The sequence below is a fragment of the Lycium barbarum genome, chromosome 11 (genome assembly GCF_019175385.1).
Source record: "Lycium barbarum isolate Lr01 chromosome 11, ASM1917538v2, whole genome shotgun sequence".
In the NCBI taxonomy this organism is placed as follows: domain Eukaryota; kingdom Viridiplantae; phylum Streptophyta; class Magnoliopsida; order Solanales; family Solanaceae; genus Lycium; species Lycium barbarum.
The window spans coordinates 10438513-10456181 of record NC_083347.1 but is presented as its reverse complement, the minus strand read 5'-3'; the positions used below and the strand labels follow the sequence as shown (position 1 = coordinate 10456181).

General features: G+C 33.8%; 1 protein-coding gene across 1 annotated transcript; it reads right to left on the bottom strand.

Annotated features, from left to right (window-relative positions):
• Nucleotides 1-7139: 7139 nt before the first annotated feature.
• On the bottom strand, nt 7140-12648 carry LOC132616538 (mitogen-activated protein kinase 20). Its single transcript, XM_060331007.1, has 10 exons — nt 12190-12648; nt 10917-11325; nt 10582-10709; nt 10373-10432; nt 9452-9601; nt 9217-9372; nt 8889-9100; nt 8565-8666; nt 8049-8218; nt 7140-7940 (listed from the first exon to the last, which is right to left on the bottom strand). Exons 1-10 carry the CDS (start codon nt 12211-12213, stop codon nt 7501-7503), a joined length of 1851 nt encoding a protein of 616 aa, XP_060186990.1. The 5' UTR covers nt 12214-12648; the 3' UTR covers nt 7140-7500.
• Nucleotides 12649-17669: the final 5021 nt, after the last annotated feature.

The following is a 17669-nucleotide window of genomic DNA, read 5'->3' as shown; positions in this document are numbered from 1 at the left end:
AAAATTGCCAAATCTCTTATCAACAGCTATTATTTATGGGAATATTATCATATTTATAAATCTTATATTAAACAGCATTTTATTTTAAAGTTTAGTCACATTTATAAATCTTCTTTAAAATGGCATTTTTTTATCTTAACAATGCTTATAAGTTTATTTCATGCAAAATTATTACATTTTCTATAAACCTTATTAAATATTATCTTTTATTTAAGGCTTCATCGATATTTTCAATTCATCGATATTTTCAAGTCACATTTAAACTTTTAGAATCTTCTCTTATATAAGTTATTATGTTTTTTTACGAATATTATTTTTTAACAGCACGATTATACTTTCGCCTAAAATCTTAACAACATTCATAAATCGTATTAAAAAATGGCCTTTAAAGTTCTCCTTTTATACAAATCAGTACATCTTTTTTTGTAAATCTTATTTTAACATTATTTTCCTTCAAAACTTTAGCCATATTAAACCATTTTTATAAAATTTAAGCACTGTATTAAATTTAATTAATTAACTTAAGTTTGGTCGGATAACCGTAAGTTAACGGATTCTAAAGGATGCCTAACCCCTTTCCTTTAGGATAATATAGAGCCCTTACCTAGAATCACACTGGTTAAGTAGACTATTAATTGAGGTTTAGTTTAACTTTCCTTTAGTTAATATTTAGGTGTCCTAATTCACCATTAAATTAATTAGGTGGCGACTCCTTAAATAAAATAAAACAGGAATCACCAATACGTCATACTCCCTAAAATCAACCCGGTTAAAATGGGGTGTGACAGCTTGGCGACTCCGCTGGGGATTTTAGGCTCTTAACCATAACAACTTAGGTTAATAAATCATTTGTTGGATGCTTTGTTTATTTTGCTTTATTTTGTCTATATTGTTGCTTTATATGCTTTTAAGTATTTTTATTCCTTATATGTATTTTCTGTGTAATATGTTATTACTGCTTTCCTTAAACTGGCATTCCGTTCATATTTCCTCCACTTTTGGAAAATTCACACTATCACACGTACACGCGAGGTGTGCTTAGCGCACCCGCAAATTTCTTCATAGAATCCAAATTTTAAGGGAATTGGCGCATGCGCGGGGGTGCCCGAATAACGGGGACCGCGTAGCCTTCTCACTCGAGCAGTCCGCTCGGGAACCTTGTGTCTAGCAAACCCATTCTTAGTCTACTTAGGGTAGAGCGAAGCCAAAACCTTGTAAGAACATGCATCATTTTAAACCTAGGAGGCTTAATACCCTTGGTGTATTAAGTTCATTAGTCAACCTTACCAAATGTCCAAAAGAGTCCATGACTCTAAGTGACACTACTCACTATCTATGTGCATTATTTGAAGGATAAATATGTGGAATATGTAGACCTAGTACTCTATAGATAAGTATTTCAAGAAAAACTGACCTTTTGTTGCAGGTTGACGTGGAGCATCTAAAATTAATGTCGGAGGTTGAAGACAATTAAAAGAAATTAGTGGAGATAAAGCGTTAGATATCCTAGATCAACTTTAAATTGTATTATTAAACTGGCATGTAATAAATTTTATTTTCTTGTAAATTAGTTGTAAGAAGAGTTATGGAATGATACATAAAAGACATGTTTGTCCTTCAATGTTCGTTAGGCCTACCTCTGGCATAAAGAGGTCCCTTGCATTATAAAACGCGATGTATTATGTGCAATAATGTGTTTATATGCAATAATATTATCCTTACCGTATACTGACTCATTTTCCTTTTCTTTTTCTTGTTTTTATCTTTTTTCTTTTTAAACTTATTTTCAAAACAAAAAAGGTTGACTTGTGCTAAAAGGGAACTGGCGGAGCATCCATATTTCACACGGTCTAAAGCCAAGAAATCAGATTCTGACTCATCACTAATCACCTGGTTAACTAAAAAGACTCGTTCTAAAATGGAGCAAAGTTTGATCAATGCAACCACTTCATCTGAGCCATCTCTTAGTTTACCAATCACGAGTGATCCCACATCCTCTAATGAACCAGAAACACATTTGGAGACCATTGCTCGTCTGGAGCGACGAGTTGCCGAACTAAGTCATATGGTACTTCATAACCGGTCATTTTCTCAAACACCGCCACATATGACTCCGCCCCAGGGAGTTCGTCAAACTTTGCCTGTGCCACATCCATTCCCAAATTTGGACGAATTTAACCAAGCAAATTATTTCACCACTTCTCAGCCAGTTCGTTCCGAACACCTCACTCAAAATGCTCCCTTTTTATTTACAACCACCTCTTCAAAAGCTCAATTCATACCGCCAGCACATGACACACATCAAGTTCCGCCGGTGTATACTTATACCACAGCTCCACCCATGACACAGATTCAAGGACAATGTCGCACAGATGTTGATCATTATGTCGAAGTTGAAAATGAGGCACGGTCAGTTAATGATGAAATGATAAATAGAAAGCTCAAAAGTTTGGAAGATGCCATGAGAAGTTTGCGTGGACTTGGTAGTAACCAAAGCGTGAGATATGAAGAATTATGTGCATTTCCTGAGGTAGAATTGCCACCAGGTTACAAGATTCCAAAATTTGAGAAGTTTGATGGGTCGGGGAACCCTTTCTTCCATTTGAAGGTCTATTGTGAAAAGTTGATTGGTGTGGGGAAGAATGAAGGGATAAGAGTCAAACTATTCAATCAGAGTTTGAGTGGAAAAGCCTTGGAGTGGTATTCTAAGCAAGATACAACCAAATGGCGTACTTCAGGTCTACTATAGTGTTCCGATCGTACCAATTACGATCTACGATGAATGGTATTATCATATATAACATCTTCAAGAGACTTCAATTTATTTATCATGATCAGATATTATTTGGACACTGCTAGTGTCATGATACTTGCAAATAAATAATTAGCTCTTCTGGAGCTTTTGATCATTAATTTCTATTACCTAATATTTCTCAAATACTTTTGGTACCATGAAAGTAAATTTCGACACTACTGGTGTCACGAAATAAATATTGAATTCTAAACTTCAATATTTTAAACATCTCCTTCAGGGAGATTCATCATTAGCATCTGAACATTTTGTATCAAAGAGGCAACCACATAGTTATTAATTCCTTCAGGGGAAAATACATTAATTGTTATTTCCTTCGAGGAAATCAATAACAACTAACCATAATGTATTAATGTGGTTATAGCAGAACCATTCTACTCTGCTCCATTTTCCTTAAAATGATACTTTAATATGTTTCAACGTACGACAGGTACGTGTAGCAATGTCTGAATTTCATACCACAAAAATATAACATCTACATTCTTTGTATTTTATCCCTCCAGGAGATAAGTTGTGGTATTTGTTCATTCACTTCGGGGAATGAAACCTGATTATTTAAATGTGCTTGAAATACGACGCTAATCAATAGCTCGTTATTTTGCTCAAACACGAGAAGACATTGCTTCAGAGTATTTCTCAGATATTTTGGTAATGCTTTCTGCTTCAGGAGTAAAGTTTCAGAGTTTTACTACTTCGGGAATAAAGTTTCAAGTTTTACCACTTCGGGAGTAAAGTTTAAAGGTTGACTAATTCAGGAGTAAATTTCTGAATTCTACTACTTCGGGAGTAGATTCCAGAGTTGTACTATTTCAGGAGTAGAATTAAAAACCTTACTACTTCAGGAGTAAATACATAGGCTTACTACTTCTGGAGTAGAATTCAAAGTTTGCTACTCGTGGAGCAAAATTATGAGTTTAGTACTTCGGGAGAAAAACATATAATATTCAGAATATTTCTTCTCAATTATTCTACCTCTTCTGGAGATGGATCATAATATTTTCACAATCAAATGCACGTTTATATTTATAGGCTTTACTATATATTATCACATTCACTTCAGGGAATGGATCTATATTTGCAACATTTATCAAAAGTTTTCATTCTTCAGGAATAAAACATAATTATATGAACGTGCCTTAAGCATATCAAATCGTGATAGCTTATAGCCTCTTTTAAGATATTGCTACTTCAGGAGCAAATCGAGGCATACATATAATGTGAAGAATTTTTCTCTAACACATCTTCAATCATAAACACAATAAGCCCGTAAAAATATTACCACTTCTGGTGTTCACTGATATAAACTCATTTAATCATTTCATATTTGCGAACTAACCTTCCAGTAGAATATTGGCATAAGGCCTTCAGCAACTTTAATTTCAAGATATTTTGTCAAAAAGAGGCCGAAGTGCTATGTTCCATAGTAATATTTAAAAAAAAGAAAGGCCATGTTTCTTAGTTCTAACTACGCTGATGGTGAGCTTCTCCCAAAAATCAGTTTAAAATTTTCGTAGTTGTTAAAGTCAACAACAATCAACCATCAAAACAAAGATAGAAAAGTACTTGGAACATGTTACCTGGACTGTTTAGACTAAATAAGTACTGCAAGTCCTTTACTTTATCTCCAGTGAGGCAACGACTTGTACTCAGTGTAATTCCAAGAATTGCACCTTCGAGACTTTCAAAGTATTTACTCAAGATGGCTAAGGCTCGTGCTGATAACGTGTTATAAAATAAAACTATGAAGTAAATACACAGAAGAAATATGTAGAGAGAATATGTAAAGAGATATCAGATTATATTATTTCTGCTCTTTCAACATTGCATCTGTGCATCCTATTTATAGGAGCAACAGAACATGGGATATTTTGAGATATTTTGGGATATTTTGGGATATTTATAACTTAATGGATATCCACTATTTGGGATATTTATAACACAAACAAACAAAAATTGGTAATTTTTCTCTTTTAACTTTTTGAACTGAGGTTGATACATGAGTGGTGAGAGAAGGGAACTTATTGGAGGTGCTTGTGTTTAAATTGATTTTGCACCCAAGCGCTATACAAAATAAAACTGCAATCATTAAACTATAATTCTAACCCCTCAAGACATGTTATATGCTGACACAAGAATCATCAAAATCAGAATAAATGTATAGTACTTATTTTTCTTACATTTTCAATTATAGATCTGACTAACACACATGTTAATAACCTTGGATTGCAACATAAGCATGCTGGAAATCTAAATATGTTTAATAACATTTGATAAAATTAAGAGGTCAAAGAAATATAAAAGCATGGATTAAAGAGCATAACATTTCAAGATGACAATTTACAGACAATATGAAGAACCCCATAGACAAACCCCAAAGCGTATATAAACATATTCCACATATCATATGATACAACCACATCAAAATCCAACAAAATTTATGATTTATATACACTCTACCAAAATTCTTATCTAGAAATTGATATAATTAACTTAATAAATTATAAATGTTAGCTCGATTTTAAATATTCAAGATGTGATTCTTATTTTTTTCTTTTTATTTCTCTTTTGTAGCATGTGACGAAAAAGCATGTGAAGTGGTCATCTAGTCTAGATAATAAAGAGTGTTCCTTCATTTTCGTTTTATGTTATATGATTAATCGAGATATAAAAACTTACACTAAAAAGTTGTTATTTAACTCTACGCCATTGGGAGTTGGTGGTTGAAGGAGTGGCGTGGGAGGTGAAGCGAACTCGGAGAATAGGTAAGATTTGGCTGCCAAACATGTTGAGCAATTGGGTTTAAGATCTTTTCTTTGATATATGCACTCTTCCAAAGGGACATTTATGCGATGCGTCCGGGCAATAAAATAATTAGACGAACATATATATAACAACAACCAACATACCCAGTGAAATTAGACGAACATATATATAACAACATACCTGGTGAAATTCCACAGGTAGGGTCTGAAAAGGATAAAGTATACGCAGACCTTACCCTACCTCGTGGAAGTAGAGAGGTTATTTTTCGAAATACCCTCGGCTCAAGTAGCGCATATCAAAACAGTTGAAACAATGAAGTATAGCGGTAAAAAGACATAGCAAATAGTAGGAAAAGCCTTACATGAAATTCAGAACAGCGAACAGTAGCCACAACAATAATAACTGAAGCATATGAAACAACAGGTGTTAATAGCAGTTGGAGGACAAAAAACTACGAGAAGTCGAAAATAATTCTAATACTACTGGTATGAAAAATAAACAAACATATCTATATAATTAAAATATCACATCCCATATTTATTCAGAAAAAAAAAAATATAAAAATACTCAATAGATATGTATATTACAACGGACATAATTGTTGTAGTGTAATTTCTTGAAGGGCAAATTTGTGAATGGATATAAGCGAAAAAATATTTTACTGTGTCTTAAAAAACATGAAAAGAAAATAATAATAAGCTGTCTAATGGCTCAATAGTCCCTGCTCCGCTTCTCGTACTAAAGTAATTTGTTTGATCTAACGACAGAAGGTTTCTCATTCAGTAATTCTGTTCTTCTTTGGTCTGGTCAGTATAGGTTTCGTGATGAGCCACAGCAAAAATAATGCAGGTGCTGGTTTTTTCCTTTTTCTAAATAATTGCTTTGTTGACTCTTTGCTTGGATAATAACACATTTGGGGCCTTCTTCAAAGTTGCTCACAGAAAGTTTGATTTGAGCTCCATTGTCCAGAAATTTTAGTTGCTTTAGCACCAGAAAGTACACCATCTAAAATTCAAAATGTGTGTTTGAGAAAGAGTTATCTACAAATGGCGAACAAAGCCATATGAAAGCAATTGAAAAAAGTATATGACTATTCCCATATACTCACAAAAATAAAGAAAAAAGAATACAATTATCCAAACATATTTTTATTTTACATAATTTTTTTCCCTGAAAGAGTACATTCTAAAAAAAGTGTAATCAACAATTTTGTAGTGATTTAACCCTTTGATCCTCAAACTTTAGGATGAAGGATAGAACTCCCTTAAGCTCTGAAAGAGGAAACTATACGCTCTTGATCATATATTTTTCGATGTGAAAAATACTGACAAAATGCCTAAACATTCGATGTGAATGACTAAACAAAATGCCTCTTAGGGAACAGAAGTAACTTGCTAAGATAAAGAGAGATTTACTTAACCAACGATCGCAAAAAGAAAACTTGATCAAGGGACATATCTCACCTTACTTTTTATCTCTCTCTGGCTATGTAGATAAACTAGAAGAACATCATGAAATTGATGCTTCTAGCAGAAGGGCAAAAAAAAAAAAGTACCTTCAATCGTCGATAAATTATTTTTTTAATTTTTACCACTCACTATTTTTCAGAAAGAGCGACAGCGTCGCTGCTCGGGGGAGGGGTAAGGTTACTGGATCATGGCCAACATACATTACCATCAGGCAATCAAAGTTTGATTTCACTAACATGAATCTCATGATGAAAATATCATTTAGTGTTTTGTGATGACTAGGAAAAACTGACAATTAGAAAACAGGACTAGATCCTTGCAGATTCCCCTGCCTGTACATCCACCATACCCTTTTTGTCGCCAAGTTTTTGCCCCCATTTCTGAAAAGGACTTCCACCCACTCAACAAATGTTCATCTCAAAAAATCAAAGACCATTCACCACTTGAGCCATTTTTCTAGTACATCCTGGACATACCATACTGAACAGTCCCCACTTTTCTAGTAGTAGCTGCTGCCGCTGCAACTCCAATTCCACCATATTGAGATTTCGCCTGCAATAAGTTTGTGTCTATGGTAATTCGGTCATCAACACGATCAGGTTTTGTCACTCCAGCTCGCATCATATAGAACGGGTTGCTATCAATGTTTATAGCAATATCTGGGGCTAACTTGGCAGCCATACCACATGGTGCCATTGGCTTTGCATGAGAATTCATATCCCTATCTGTTTCAACAGGCCTTTCTTGCTTCACCACCCCACTTCTGTCGTAACCATATGCTGAAGGCATAATCTGAGGGGGGCCTACTGTATTCCTGACTTGAGGTCTAGGATCATATTTTTCTTTATTTCCGGAATCATAAGCGAAACCTGGACCAATAACTTTTCCTGGTTTGGCTGTTGGATTTGAATAGAAGCATGGGGAACCAGACAAACAACATTAGAAAGATCACATTATTATAGAAATCTAAACTAGCAGAGGATTTCATGATTGACAGAAAATACCTAAGGCATTTCTTGGCTGAGCCTGTATGGTTCTTGTTAGACTACTAGCAAGGCCTTCAGTATCTCTGCAGTTTCTACTGCAAGACTCCTCACCATTTTGCCGGTCTCTCATATTGGCAGCAATAGGCTGCTCCTTCGAAGGGATTGTATTTGAATGTACAACTGTAGACCTGCAATACCATCACAGTTTTATCATTTCTAACTTCAAATCACAACAAACAAACATGTTTATACTATAAAATTTCTACTCGTTCATCTTTAACAAGACCTTGCAGAAGCCAACAAATGTTGTATGATGCATATATTACATCTGAAGATGCATATTACCACAGAATTACAACATAAATACATGCAAGGGACGTCCCAAGCTGAAACATCAAATGATTTTCTTGATAGCACCAACAATCCAGTCAACTCAAATGCTTTATATCAAATGTCATATAAAAGTAAATGTTTGATCTTATTCCTAAACAGAAATATAGAGGAGGAAATTTGAGTATCAGGACTCATAATCACCTTGGAAGAGAGACATGCTTCCTGTCCATCGGAACCACTGGAACGCCATTACCACCATTCTCTTCCAGGTGAGCAAACTGTTTCCTGAATTGATCAACAGCACTGCATGGAAGAAGCAATATCTAGTCGGTAAAACAAACATTTGTTTAGACAGGTTAACTACTGAACAGAAGTAAAAAAAGGGCAGCCCGGTGCACTAAGCTCCCGCTATGCGCGGGGTCCGGGGAAGGGCCGGACCACAAGGGTCTATTGTACGCAGCCTTACCTTGCATTTCTGCAAGAGGCTGTTTCCACTGAACAGAAGTCTAGGAAAAAAAATATAACCTTGGATACAGAAAATTAGTCCTTTCTACACCATTCATGTAATCCTTCCTCAGCTGAGGATGGTATTCTAGTATCTCCCGGAATATTAATTCCCTGAGGTCCTCCTTCGTCACTCTTCGTCTCTCAAATTCAAACTCCATCTTTGAAATTGCCTTGCATGATGGTTCCCTTTCAGATTTAGCCAGGCCCTTAAAGTAAGGATCAGCTAGTGCCTGATTTGTTTAGGTGGGGAGAGGGGGGAATGAGTAATTACAATGCATGAGAACAAAATATACTAAAATATTCAAAAGAGAAGTTCAAATAGTATGATCACCACAAAACCACGAACCTCTTCAGCAGTGGGTCGGTCCTTGGGGTCGAAAGCAAGTAACCTTTCAAGAAGTTTAAGGGCCAAAGGATCAGCATTTGGAAATTTCTGGGCAAAAGAAACAGGCTGCTTCTTTCTCATGCTAGTTAGGTATCTCCTAGCCTTGTCATTACGCACCTGCAACAACAACAAAAAGGACTAATGAGAAAGGTAGTTTGAGGAAAATTGTCAAAAGTATGAATTCACACACACATACACGAGAAATTGTATCCATTGACGGCGTCCCAAGCAGATCAGTCATTAAATCCAGTTGGTGAACAACATTTTTCCCAGGAAAAAGCGGCTTCCCAGTGAGAACCTCAGCAAAGATACAGCCAATGCTCCATATATCAATTGCAGGGGTATACTGCAAGCCGAAAACCATCAAAATTTATATAGTGAAAACTATATGCAGTGCAATGATTACGAACAAATTCCAGTAAAATTGACACTCTACTAAGAAGGGAGATCAACCTCACAACAGGATAAAATATCCATAATGCATGAAAAAATCAGCAATTCCATATAAAAGGTGAAATGCAAAATGTTCACAGCAGGTGCAGCATGTAAACAATTATTCTGATCCATGAATAAAAAAGCTGTACAATCAGAAACTTCACACGACACGTGCGCATATACATGTCACTTATCCCATGCCATGGTTAAGGCCAATGCCACCCTAAGTTGAAAGTAGAGAACAAGGGAAGTAGATACCTACTGCTAGATTATTAACCATAGCAGGAAACAAATCAACGGATTAAAGGTGAGAAAAGCATCTAGCTTGTGACAGCACCTAACATACAAAATCTTTTTTTAAACCAATTCATTGATCACATGTCTAAGTTTTCTGGGAAATTAATTTTTTTTTTTTTTTGTCAGGCAACTCATTTGCCTGATATAATTGGAAGTGCCCGTTACTAAAAGTACAATGAAAAAAGAGTTGGATTAGAGAGAAAAATAAATAAACAAACAAACAAGAAGTTTTATTCCTATTTGAATCCTTTAATTCACTTGTTATTTCTATAATCCTCTTCAAAAGAAGAATTCACATACTTCTGTCACCTTTTTTACTGCAAACTGACAGAGGCATGATCTATATATTATATTGATGAAAGGTGTAAGGAGATTCAAACTATACCTTGGAGTAAAATGAACCGCATAACTCTGGAGCTCTATACCATCTAGTAGCTACATAATCCTGCAATTTTCAAAAGTGAAGTTATTACAAGAGGATGCCCCAACAGAGATGAATATGACATGTCGGTAATATAGAATGTGTCCAACAGATGAGTGGGGAGTGGTGGCGGAAAGTATATGTGAACATATTTAACTTTCAGTATCACCTACCGTCCAAAATATTGTGGTAGGTGTATCATTGAATGCAACTCTAGCCAACCCAAAATCACAGATCTTGAGCTTACAATTCGCATTTGCCAAGATATTTTTTGGCTTTAAATCTCTATGGTAGACATTAGCTGCAGCAAAACAAGAATCATCGAGATTATGACAGCACACAAGAAATGACTAGTCCGGTACAGATGACAACAGGGTTGATCAGTGCCCCATTAAGGCATGTACACACATACTTTTAAAAATTTGTCAAGGGAAAAAATAAGATAATGTGTAATATTATAAGCACTTAAAACTCTATGAAGATGCAGCAAGAGACATGAGTGATTTACCTGTGTGTATATATTTTAAGGCACGAAGCAACTGATAAAGGAAAAACTGATAATGTTCACGTGTCAAGTCATCATTAGCCTTGATAACTTGGTGTAGATCTGATTCCATGAGCTCAAAAACAACATAAATATCTTTAAAATCCCTCCTAGAAGGTGGCAGCATAATATGTTTGATTTCAACTATATCGGGATGGCGAAGAAGTCTCAGAAGCTTGATCTCGCGGAGGATCCGTGCCGCATCAGATATGTGTTCAAAGATGTCATGAATTTTTTTAATTGCCACTTTTTCACCAGTGTGTGTGTCAATGGCTGAGCAAACAACACCATAGCTTCCTTTCCCTATGACTTCCTGAATTTTGTACCTATTTGCATCACCATATTCAGAGAAGAAGTCCATCTCTGCAGAACTCTGCATCATGGTACATAAAATCAGATTATTCATTTCAGATAAAATGGAAAAGCATTCAACTCTGTTCATCTAAAGCTAAAAGCAACTAATCCCTGATAAATAATTGTCATATTTCTTCCATTCTATGAGTTTTGCAACACTTTAGAATCAAATGTACAAGATCATAACTAGTAGACATGTCATTTACTAACATTTATACAAATAGAGAATTTAACAAACACTCACCCTTAATATGATTAAACAATATAGGATAGTAAAACCTGAATGTTGCAAAATACCATTTGTTATCAAGTAAAGTGAGAGGATTATACAATTACCATAGAGTACATACAAAATATACCTAGTTTAAATCAAGTAAACAATTTTTCACCATAGTAAATAGAATAACCAATGCAGGAAATAATCTACAAATCTTTCTGAAAATTGAAGTGTCAAAAAGGAGGATAATCTTAAATACAAAACCGTCAACAGGCTTAAAGAATGACTTTTCACAGTATGTTAATTAACAATCAGGCATGTTTTAACTTTTCAAATGATTGATTGAAAATCTTTCATTAGTTGTGGTAGACTTGAGTACAACATCATGATCTCAGTTATTGGGCAAAATAAGTAATCCAATTTACATAGAAAAATTACAAAGGACCCCACTTTTCAGCTTATCATTCAAGAATAACATTGTAATCCACCTAATCATTTCACAACAAATTCAATCCCAAAAACACAAGAAAAAAAAAAAATACACACAAAAAGGGATACCATTTGAAATCTTTAAAAACAATTCACAAACAATACAACGAATTGAACATATGGATAAAGATTGTAATTTCATCAGGCTAAATTTCAAGAAAAGAACAAAAATCTCACTTTCTTTCTGTGATCAGGCTGCATTTTTTTTTTTTTTTTTTGAATAATTCCAAAACCCCACAAAACAATTGATAAATTCAAATCGTGTAATCCCAATTCAAGAATTCAACCGCATTTGCCCCCAACTAATCCTCTTCAAATTGTCCCTCTTAAAATTTGTCCTTCATAAACTCTTCTCCCTCAAGAAGAATCATAAACAAAATGGGTTCAACATTTCCACAAACAAAACCCTAAATCTCAAGAATCAAGAAATGGGGATACTTAATAATAATGGGGGGTGTGAAATTATGTGGATCTGAAGAAACCCTAGCTCGTGGGGAAGAGGGAGATCTAACACCGACAATTTTGAGGTGAGGGGTTGGCACTGAAAGAGAAATGACGAGATACAATATGCCGATGTGCCTATAAACTTATTTAATCTTATAATAATACAAAGTACTACTATCATCACTTTTCCCTTCCGACATTAAAAAAGTTACAGCTTATAATAGTATAAATTTTAATATTTAGTTAATTTTATCTAATTTAACTTTAAAATCTAGCTAAATTAATTTTTATAAAAAAAATATGTCACATAAATTGAGACGGAGGGAGAAGAATACTACTTTACGTGTTATTTTAGGTGCATGTGATAGTGAGTGTATCTTATGTGGATACAATACAGCATTAGCTTTGTGTTTGCATGTACGACTCAATTAGTTCCCACTCAAGCGGCGGGGATGCATTTAACTCAAAAAGGAAAGTAGATGACTTGCTTACGTTTCATATTTTATACTGTACTCATTACTTATTGAACTTATATGACATTAATATTATATTCTTGTAGTTTCTTTTATTCAATTTCTGCTCTTACTTATTTTGTCATGGCTTTTTCACCCTCGCTATTTTTTTTCCAAACTGCTTTTAAGTGTTTTTGCTTGAATCGAAGGTCTACATCAGAAACAACGTCTTTCTTTCCAAGGTAGAGGTAAGATCTGACTCTACTCGTGGATTACACTGGATATGTTATTATTATTGTTGTTATAGCGCTAAGAAGTACATTAATGCAAAAATATTTATTGATTAATCATTATTAAATGATAAAAAAAATATTTAAAGAGAGATTACATGCATTTAATTGGTTTTGACATAAATAACAAGCGTGATTAAATCTTATCCTCTTATAGTTATTAATGTATAAAAACCCGATGCTTTCAATTTAAACTATGTTGGAAACCTATATGTATAGGGTCCGAAAAATGAACTTATACATGATGAGTGTAGTCTGATTATTGGTGCATATTAGTTACCTTTTCTTTAATTTAAGTTACCAAGAATATTTATTATAAAAAGTTGTTTTAATTATTTTCAAGTGCCTTCTAAAAGGGGTGGTCGAAGCATGAGATTCTAGTAAGCTAGAGATCGACTTCAAGTTCAAATCACAATTATAATATTTGTTGCGAGTTCAATTGCTTCAACCTTAGGATTGCTTTCTTGTAGGCTTAACTGATTGTTATGTTAATTAATTGAAGTACGCATGAGCTGATCTTACACATTTTTTAAGAAAATTATTTCGAATAAAATGATCGTTTAAGTATCGTATCATATGAAACTTTTATTTCTATTAGTAATAAAACTTCACACTTATTATCATAAGTGAGCGTGCTATATTCTATCTCTGGTTAATTACTTGTAAAATAATAATACTTTAAGAATGTTAAAGAGCCAAGCTTTTACTTGGGGGTCGAGATTTTACTACTTTCAAATATTTATCCATTCCTTCTTGTCTTATAGTACTACTATATTAGATTTTGTATGGAAAATTGTAATTCCTAATTATTGCTACTTGTTATGTAAAATATTGATGGGAAGGAAAAGGGATCTCCGTGATGATGAAAGAAATCCGTGCTTTAAAAACACCACCACAAACACAAAGAAGAGTAAGAAGGGTAAGGGATCAAATGTATGTGTAATCTCGTTATCATTTATGGTCCCTTTTTGAATATGCATTGAACATTTAATTGTGCCCACCAAGTTGATGTTCTGTCATTAGCTTTGGAAAGTTCAGTAATATTGTGTTTGTATGCATCTTTTAGATGTCCTCGTTCACTTTTATTTGTCTATTTTTAACTTTACATGTCTTTAAGAATTAATAAATGAAGTATATACTTTATCATAATAACTATATTAATTGGAGTATAGTCTCAATAAAATGATTTTTAAAATGAGTAATTAAAGTCAATAAAATGATTTTTAAAATGAGTAATTAAAGTTAAGGATAAAACAAGAAAAAAAAATTGTCTTTCTCTTGATATGATAAAGTGGGCAAGTAAGAGAATTTATTTTTAGTGTAGTGAAAAGTAAAAGTGAACAGAGTGAGTAAATATTCTTCATCATTAGTTAGATATATTGGTTTTGAAGTTTGAACCATGAGAATATAATCGTTTTTAGTAAGGAATATTTTATCTTCCTAAGTAGAATTTTTAATGCTAATTTAAATTAATCAAACTCCAAAATGGATACCCGAATATCTTATGAAAAACAAAATAACGTATAATTCATATATCTCGTGTTTTATAGCACGAGGCTATAAGTAATAGTTGGCGTTTCATTATGCTATTACAAAAATTTTGATACAACAGTGAAACATAGGTATTCTGCAGCAATACACTATTTTGGCCTATCAATAAAGAGATTAAATAGTTATTTTCAAAATGACCTATGTATATTTTTATTTCATTATTTATTATATCGAATGTTTACACTAACGAAATCAACTTAACCTTAATAACTTAAAGTTAATATAATAATACACATCATAGGGAAAATATTTGTATAGCAATAGTCACGAACGACACCCTATTGATCTAGATGTTACACTCGAACTGCAATGTTATATTTGAGGCTCTTATTGTCTAGTTAAGTTTTTCTTCCCTACAGATTTAATTATGTACAAACATAAACAAAATTCCAGAGGCATTGGCAATGCCATGAAATTAGGGAACACAAGAAAGAAGGGTGTTTGAGATAAGATAATAGTAAAACAAACATGGAATAAAGATGTTAAGTTGGTGAAGTGTTGGGTGAAAAACAAAGTTGTGCCACATCAGTTCACAGCTTCCAGAATAACACATGCATATTACTCACGTCATAATTAGGTATGGAGATGAGAAAATCAGTAACACCAACCTGCCAACTGTTAGTTTATTGTACTATATCTTGTGTCGGTTCAAATAAGTAGCTCTCTGTTTTTTTTAAGATTCTAAGGATTTTTTTTATTTTTTTTTACCTCAGTGTCTGGTATTTAGCTTTCAGTTCGGGCAAATTTGATTTATATGCGATTATTTTATTTAAAAACTTAAATTATTAATAACGCTCTTATGTATGGCTTGATTATTTTATATGTTAAGCGTGAAATCTTTAATGATAACTAATAGTATTAATAAGATTCGAACGCAATATCTTTGTTTGCTTCAATACCATATTAAAATGTAAGATCTATCTTATGAGAAAGTTTAAGCCGTTAAAGAAAACGAAAATAGAGTTGGCTTTGCTAGTACTCATTTGTATTTTATATTCGGAAAGGCCAAAAGAAATTGGACTTTTAAAATGTACATAGCAAAGTAACAATTGAAAGGTTGATTGGAGTTGTAAGGTACCACTTTATTACTTTCTCGATTAGAGGTGAATCAGTGATTTCAAGATGATGAATTCACTATTAGCAATGGAATTTTTTGATTTCTTTTGCCTTTAGTTCGTTGCATTATAGTGTGTATGGAATTTTTTTATTTCTTTTGCCTTTTGGAACTTGGCTAGTTAGAAATAAAGGGGGGGGGGGGGGGGTAGTCATTAGAGGTAATATAAAAAAAGAAACATATTTTTTAATTTTGGGAATTAGAATTATAGAAGAAAAAGGATTTAGAGTAATATAAAAAAGGAAAATTAAAAGGCTGCTTAGAAAAAAAAAAAGCATAAAACATGCAGGAGCTGGGGTTTGATACCGAGACCTTGAGAAAATAAACACAGCCCCTGATCAGTGCTCCACTCAGCCTGATTTAACTATGTGTTCCTTCAGCTAATATTAGATCTATTTTCAGAATTATATACATAATATATCGAGTTTAGTCGAGTGATCATGTGTTCACGTGACCCAAATTTTATGCCTAAATTCGCCTCTGTTCTCGATAGAGTTGAAAGGTTGATTGGAGATTTGGAGTTACAGGTTGTTATGTTTTATGGGTAGAGTTTTCAATTTCACCAAAGGAATTTCTTTCTTTTTACCTTTTTTCGTTGTCTGGATTTAAGGTTTGCAAAGATGTGCTGATGTAATATCTTGAATCTTTGATTATTCGGTTTGTTCCGGTTGATATTCGAGATGGATACGAAGTCCCATAGATCTAATAGTGAATTAATACGAACTCTATTCTAATTTTGTTTGTAAATATGGATTAATAACATTTTTGTCACATCAGAAAAGATTCATACCTTTCAATATTTTTAAATTAGTTAATTTGTACAATTTCCATGTTGTTTTTGACGTGGTTTGCCGCAAGCCCCACTTGATTCAAAACAAGTTACTCTATTCATTTTTTTGCGCGGATTGCCCTTCTTTTGGGTGGTCTTTAAATTTTGTCTCTCATATTTGTGATCTTTAAATTATGCATTTTATATTGCCGGTCTTTAATTTTTGCCTTTCGCGTTGTAACCCTGAGCGTTCACGCAGAAATTATGAGGTTCTGAGTTCGAACCCCCGCTCAAGCATAAATTAAAAAAAAAATTGCAAGGCAAGGTTTGGGTCGAGTGTATGCTGGACCCGGCATACACTTGTTAAGGAATTACCAAAGTTATGCCGGACCAGGCATACTCATGCCTTATGGGCAGACTTGGCATAAGTACGCTGGGTCCGGCATAACTTTGATAATTCCTTAACAAGCTTAACTAAAAGTTTGCCCATAAGTATGCCTTGTGGGGCAGACTTTTAGTTAAGGCACAACTAAAAGTATGCCTTGTGGGACAGACTTTTAGTTAAGGCACAACTAAAAGTATGCCTTGTGGGGCAGACTTTTAGTTAAGACACAACTAAAAGTATGCCTAATAAGGTATAACTAAAAATTTGTCTTATAAGACAAAGTCTATGTCTTAAAGAAAAGTTATGCCTTATGGGGCATACTTTTAGTTGTGCCTTAACTAAAAGTCTACCCCATAAGGCATAACTAAAAGTATGCCCCATAAGGTGGAACTTTTCCTTAAGGCATAACTAAAAATTTGCCTTATAAGACAAAGTCTATGTCTTAAGGAAATGTTATGCCTTATGAGGCATACTTTTAGTTATGCCTTAACTAAAAGTCTGCCCCATAAGGCATAACTAGGAAAAGACTTTTAGTTAAGGCTTAACTAAAAGTTTGCCCATTAAGAGTTTGCCCATAAGTATGTCGGACCCGGCATAAACTTGTGAAGGAATTACCAAAGTTATGCCGGACCCGGCATACTTATGCCAAGTC

Excerpts from the sequence above, each read along its gene's own strand:
- LOC132616538 (XM_060331007.1), bottom strand. The coding sequence starts at position 12,213 with ATGCAGCCTGATCACAGAAAGAAA. Across the intron at positions 10,433-10,581 it reads CTACCACAATATTTTGGACG|GATTATGTAGCTACTAGATG; the intron begins GTAGGTGATACT and ends TGAAAATTGCAG. Across the intron at positions 9,373-9,451 it reads CAATGGATACAATTTCTCGT|GTGCGTAATGACAAGGCTAG; the intron begins GTATGTGTGTGT and ends TTGTTGTTGCAG.